We start from the raw sequence: 6,000 nt of genomic DNA, 5'->3' as shown, positions 1-6,000 counted from the left end.
AGCCAGCCCTCGCTGCCCACCTCTGCGCCGCTGAGCTGGGCCGCCGCGTCTGCGGGCGAAGAAAACGCCGAGGACGTGTCCCAGGCTCCTCCTGCTCATGAAATGCACTTTATGGCTCTGCTGAGCCAGTTCCCGACGAGTGACATGCCCTGTGCCCTGTGTGGGGACACTGACAGCGGTGAGAACATGTGCCAGAGGCTGCGAGGACCCCATCGCTTGCGATCCTCACGCTACGTTGGGGGGTGCCCGGGGCTGAGCTAACCGCAGGAGCACCCTGGGGGTACACATGGGTGAGCAGGACAGCGTCTCTGCTCGCTCTTCTGCCAACAAGCAGTTCAAAGTCTTGAATTGGTGCGTTTTCTCCTTTTCCAGTCAAAGGAGGACACAGCAGCAGAGCTTTGGGCAGGAAGGGGCGAATTGGAGCCTACTCCTGCTCTGGGATAATGTAGGATAAACTCCCTACGGCTTGAAACAGTGTTATGAACACCCGGAAAGCCGAGAGGGAAAAGGTATTATTTTTGGCTGAAGGTCTTTATAGCTGGTGCAGGAACTCTCTCATTAGTTACTCATTGCCTCAGCAAGTCTCATAAAACAGCCAGCAGATCCCAGCAAATACTTTTCTTCAGTCTTCTGGGAGCTCAGAAATCCAGGAATTGAACAAGGCCTTGAACCCATTTTATGGACTCACTTCTTACTGAGCTACCATAAAATATTAAAATTCAGACCTTATAAATAAGGAGGGGAAAGAGCTGCACATTCCTCAGCAGAAGCAGCCTCTCCAGAGACTCTTCCCAAGGTAAGTCTGGCGTTACACGTCCCAGAGATGGGCTCCCCGATAGGCAGCTGATCGGCGACAACAGACTCATGCAACAGAGATTAGAGACGTAAAATCCCCTTGATTCTGCTCTGCACTGGAAAAGGTCCAGGAAAATCGACTTAGTCTATTCCCTGGTGACCCCGTCCCCACCTTCAGGGCCCTTCCCAGGGGGTCTGATGGCAGCAAGCGATTAACCCCCTGCGCACCCTGAGCAGAGGCAGCAACGCCGTGACCCTCTCTCCGACAGACGCCGGCTGGGCTCCTCTGAGATGGCACAGAGAAGCAGCCTCGCAGTCCCCCATGAAGCGCCTGTCCTTGCCCTTTGCTTTTTGGCCTGCGTAGCCACAGGTAAGTAATGGGAAAAATAATCCATTGTGGCTTTGTTGAAGCCCCCTCAGGCCGAGGTACGAAACTGTTCGGGGCTGGGCAGTGCCCAGGGTGATGTGCCACACCAGCACCCCAGCGACCAGAGGGCTGCCTAAAAACTGGCCTCTGATTTTGAGACTAGCAGAGAAGGGAATGGGGAAGCTTCTGTGTTTTCCAGCGTTATTGCAGGAGCGGCACAGGGGTGACAAGGCCACCTATTTCAAACCTGCTCCAAGTGGAAACTGTGATAGCTTTGGCCCCCTGGGAACACCGGGGAGGAGATGGCGAGCTTCAGACTTTTTCATATTCACAGGACTATAGTGCCTTTATATTCTGAGCCATACTTTTAGTTCGTTCACCTATGACACAGGCTACAGTAGCGAGTTTCAGCCCGTTACAAACATTTATTTCCCATACTGATTCTTCATTTAATATATCCTGAGGTTTGTACATCAGATAAACTGCACCTTTCCAACAGCCGGACTCAGACGGGCCGGGGTACGGCTGAGGTGATTAATTTATACTCTCAATCGTGTTCAGTTCCAGCCAAAAGCCAGTGTGTCGAGCTGTGGGCACAAAACCAGAGGGCACAGGTATGCTGCAACGCGGATGTGCAACAAGAGGGCGAGCAAGACTGTCGGGACGGTGATGATCTTTTGCTGTGTATTACATGTAACTGCTGGTTTAAAGAGCTTTTCTTATTACAGGTCAGGCTTTGGCGTTCTTGCAGGCAGCTGCAAAAGCCTGGTTTATTTAAAAAAACTGCGAAGGCAGCTTTGTGATGAAAACACTTCTTGTCTCAAAAACTGAAGTCCCACCTGAAATGCCTCCTCCGAGGTCGAGGGCTTGGAGAAGCTGGCAGGGCAGCTTTTGTGGGAAGGGTACAGCTGAGGGTGCTTAGTGCTCTTGTTCTCTGTCTTCTGCAGGTTTGGAACTGTCTGTAAATAACCAGGCAGCTGACTTCTCCCTGTCTACGTTGCCTGGCCCTGCCGTCTCCCTCTCGTGCCTGGTACAGAACAGCAGCCAGGCTGAGGAGCTGCTCTGGTACCGAGGAGATGGGAAAGTAGATCTGAAAGATGGGAATAAAGTGAACACCAGTAACATCTGCGTATTCCCGGTCACCGAGTCCGACAATGGAGTCACCTTCACGTGCAAGCTGGCACGGGACAAGTCTGTCCAGGTGTCTGTGGTCCTGGATGTCCAGTGTGAGTTGCAGCTGTGGATATATCTGTGCAGAATGGCTGGGATGGGAGAAAATCATGGGCTGAGCACCTGGGTGTCTGGGCGCTAGGTGAAGGCGGGGTGTTTTGCACCCTTGTACGCTGTCTTCACCAAGAAAAAATGCATTTAGGAGGAGATAACTCACGTGATAAGACACTCCCTTTGCACACTGGTGCTTATGGCCTGACCTAATGCCTCTTTTATAGGGAGTGGGTGGGCCCTTAAGTAAGAAGATGCTCTGGATATGTCCCTGCCTCCACCTAGATTCTTTCTCAAGGATACAAGTCAGGGCAGGGGAGTCACGGGAATGACCGTCCCTGCCACTGATTGCCCTGCTGATTCCCAGGGATCATAAAAGGCTGCACAACTGTGATGGTGTTCCATGGTTACACCATCGAAAAGGTGCACCAGAGACGTGTAAAGGGAACTTATTTTGTGTTAAACAGTGAGCAGCATTATTAATGACCTGTTGAACTGCGTTGCTGTGAACAGTTCCTCCCCAGCTGACTGGAGAAGAGTCCCTCCAAATCGAAGAAGACAAAGATGTTACCCTGACCTGCAACGCCAAATCCAACCCTCAAGCCCAAACAGCCTGGTATAAGAACAACAACATCTTGATCCTACAGCAAAATCGTTACCAGCTGCACCAGACCAGCGAGGTCTTTCAGCTCACTATCAAAAAAGTACAGAAGTCTGACCACGGCACCTACACCTGCGTGGTGAAATCTTCTTTGGGAGAGGGGAGAAGGGATTTCCACCTGACTGTTGAAGGTAACAAGGCTGCTGTCAAACAATAAGCTTTACAAATAACTCTCCATTCTCTTTTATAGTGATAGCAATTCATTCATATCAAGAAGTGTCAGTGGAAAGCAGTAAATTCCCCATGTTAGCTTCTGAGGGTACGGCAACAGCAAGGAGCTCTCCTTGCACCTGTGCCTTGGACCACAGCACCAGGAAGGGCCTTTCCGGCTCTACCTGTTATTCAAAGGCATTTGGCAACCGTGACCTGAGGTGGGCTCCTCCCAAGGTCTCACTTCCCACGCTGACAGGGCACGGTCAAGTGTGGTTTGAGGCACCTCAGGTCTCCCCTGAAACTTCTTGCTCCGCCCCTGGTGTTCTGTCATGCCAAAAGAGCTGCTTAAGGCAAGAGAGAGGAGTTGTCCTCCCGAAGTGGCCATAGCCCTGTGGGCAACAGGGATGTTGGAGGCCTTGCAGGGGCTGGGGGCTCAAGTCTCAGGCGGGTGACGCAGGTGAGGTGACCCACCAGGCATCCACGTCCCAGCCCCCAACCATGCCCCTTTCATTTCTGCACTCTGGGAACAGGGAGGAAAGCATCGTTACCTGTGCCAGGGACACGGCTGGCCACCCTGCTTTCCATGCATACGAGCGCCTTGGGGGTCGTCTTCTTCAGAGACCACCGCTTCAGTTCTTCCTTCCGCTCGCTAAAATTGCCAAGGCTTGGCTCGCTCCTTCCCAGGGGACTAATCCATACGGCAGTCTGCAGGCAGCAGAGAGAGCAACAGTTGAAATCAGCAGTGGCAGCCACGGGAAAAGAAACACGTCTTTCCACACTTCGGGGACATGTTCTGTTCTACCTGACTGCGCTGCTCTATCGCACATTTAACCTCCTCTCCCTCTTGACAGATAAAAAACCTGTCTTTCCCAAGGAGGCTGTTATTGCTGCTGCTGTGGTGGTTACAGTCACGATACTGTTTGGAATTGTGGCTCGAAAAGATAAAATTTTTAAGGTATGGAAAGCTCTAGTTCCTTAGGAAAAAATCAGTATCATTTTGCTGCAATGCCCTGGGGTTTTTTACCCTTTCTGTGCTACCTTGTAGTGTTGCTTTCCACTGTTAGCAAACTGCTACATACTCCTTCCTGCTTTAGAATTACCAGTAGATAAACCAAATATCTGAGGTTTTAAGGTGGAAGGCATTACGCACTTGCAAGATATTAATAAAAATAACGCTATGGCCAGGAAATACAGAAGATAACATGACTGTTTCTTTATTTTCAGTGCTTCAAAAGATCAAGTGAAACAGCTCTGTAAGTATTTGCTTATTCATGCAGCTTCCTAATGAACCCCCTTCTTTAAGCTTTGGCAGAACCTGGGGAAGACAAGAGCACTGGGCTCGCTAAAGCCAGCCGCGCCGAGTTACCGAGCTCTCGTTCCGGCTGGCCAATGTGGGCCCGCACCTCTCCCAGCAGAGAGGCCCCATGGGGCCGAGGAACCCAGCAGGACGTGGGCAGATCCCACCCCAGGCACGGCGGGGCTCCTGCCCTCGCCCCGGCCACCCCCGGGCTCTGGCTACGCCTGCGCAGAGGCAGCGGGGAGCAAACCTGACGGCGTCTCCCCAGCCGGCTGAAAGCCTTCTGGAGCTGAGTGCAGCCCAGGGGAATTCAACTCACTTGTTGGATCTTTTCCCTATTAGGTGCTTTTTCATGTCTTCTTTTCATTTTGCTTCAGGTGAAGACCACAAGGTTCCCGTGCATACCCAGAAAACATCATTCCTAGCAGTGGAACATAAGCCCTTGTGGGAGATCATGAGATAAAGCACTGAAACAAGATTTTTTTGGGTCAAGTTTATATGGTCTTTTCAAATTACAAGTGGTTCTTTGCATTTGTTCATCCTAACCTACTGCGTAGAGCACCGCCGTGGGGGTGGGCTGCCTGAGCTGTTGCCAGATCTTGCCCTCTGTGGTTATTCCTAAAAGAAGGAAACGAACTAAACCAGAAACCCCACTGCACGTGCAGGCAGGCACGCGGGGCCGCCAGTCGGTGTGCAGAGGAATCCACACGGGGTTGCCACAGATCACGGTGTTGGTGCAGGAATAAAGCGAGGCATTGAGCTGGCAGCCGTGCTCTCGGCCCCGTCCTGCAGCGCCGTTCCACAGGGCGTTAGTGGTGGTGGGCACCCAGCTTGCTGCCCCTTCCCGGTAATCTGACGGGCACCTCGGCTTCTGCTGGCCAGGGCGAATGCTGCCCGGCACTTCGCACGCCTCCCTTGGCTGAGAGCAGCCCTCAGGGCTCGGGGCAGCCCCGAGCGCTCGATGATACGCAGGGACACGCGGGAATGCTCCAGCACTGCGACGGCAGGAGAACCTCTCCGTCCCTCCCCGCAACAAATACGCCACTCCAGTATTTTTCTCAAGGTCCTGGCAAGCTTTTAGGGCCCCATCGTGCCTTGGAACTGCTCGTTACTAACACCGTCAATAAACGCCCCGTGCTGTAAATCAATTTGAGTCTGTGATGCGCGAATGCTCGCCTCGGAGGAGCAGGGCTGTTGCTCAACGGGGCGCCTCGGCAGCGTGATCCACAGCATGTCCTTGACGGAGGCTGGCGGGTGCTCAGGGAGGGATGTCACCCCGCGGGGCCCAGCCCGGCCCTCCCACGAGGCGCCGCAGGGTGCTCCGGCCATGCCGCCATCACCCAGGGCCACGCCGGGCCTGAGGGGACACGGCTGCTCCGGACCACTGGGATCGGGGCCACCGGGGCTGGGCTGGGGCCACTCAGGGCCACCGGGGCCACTTGGGACCAGACCGGGACCACCGGGGCCGCCACGCGCTGCCTGAGGCGGCGCCACCGAACGTTCTCG

The 6,000-nt window shown here is 53.7% G+C and overlaps 1 protein-coding gene across 1 annotated transcript; it reads left to right on the top strand.

The window, feature by feature from the left end:
• Nucleotides 1-474: 474 nt before the first annotated feature.
• TMIGD1 (transmembrane and immunoglobulin domain containing 1) lies at nucleotides 475-4,962 on the top strand. The gene is made up of 7 exons (XM_075112762.1): nucleotides 475-796; nucleotides 1,065-1,165; nucleotides 2,110-2,388; nucleotides 2,897-3,175; nucleotides 4,049-4,152; nucleotides 4,422-4,450; nucleotides 4,872-4,962. The coding sequence occupies exons 2-7, from the start codon at nucleotides 1,087-1,089 to the stop codon at nucleotides 4,873-4,875; spliced, it is 774 nt and encodes a 257-aa protein (XP_074968863.1). The 5' UTR covers nucleotides 475-796; nucleotides 1,065-1,086; the 3' UTR covers nucleotides 4,876-4,962.
• Nucleotides 4,963-6,000: the final 1,038 nt, after the last annotated feature.

Source organism: Phalacrocorax aristotelis, chromosome 18 (genome assembly GCF_949628215.1).
Source record: "Phalacrocorax aristotelis chromosome 18, bGulAri2.1, whole genome shotgun sequence".
Taxonomy (NCBI): Eukaryota; Metazoa; Chordata; class Aves; order Suliformes; family Phalacrocoracidae; genus Phalacrocorax; species Phalacrocorax aristotelis.
Note: the sequence above shows the minus strand (reverse complement) of the source record. Positions and strands in the feature narration are given on the sequence as shown.

Bases quoted from the DNA above. Each gene is read 5' to 3' on its own strand.
- TMIGD1 (XM_075112762.1), top strand. From the start codon at position 1,087: ATGGCACAGAGAAGCAGCCTCGCAGTCCCCCATGAAGCGCCTGTCCTT. The intron at 1,166-2,109 runs GTAAGTAATGGG...TGTCTTCTGCAG, and splicing joins TTTGGCCTGCGTAGCCACAG to GTTTGGAACTGTCTGTAAAT. The intron at 3,176-4,048 runs GTAACAAGGCTG...CCCTCTTGACAG, and splicing joins TTTCCACCTGACTGTTGAAG to ATAAAAAACCTGTCTTTCCC.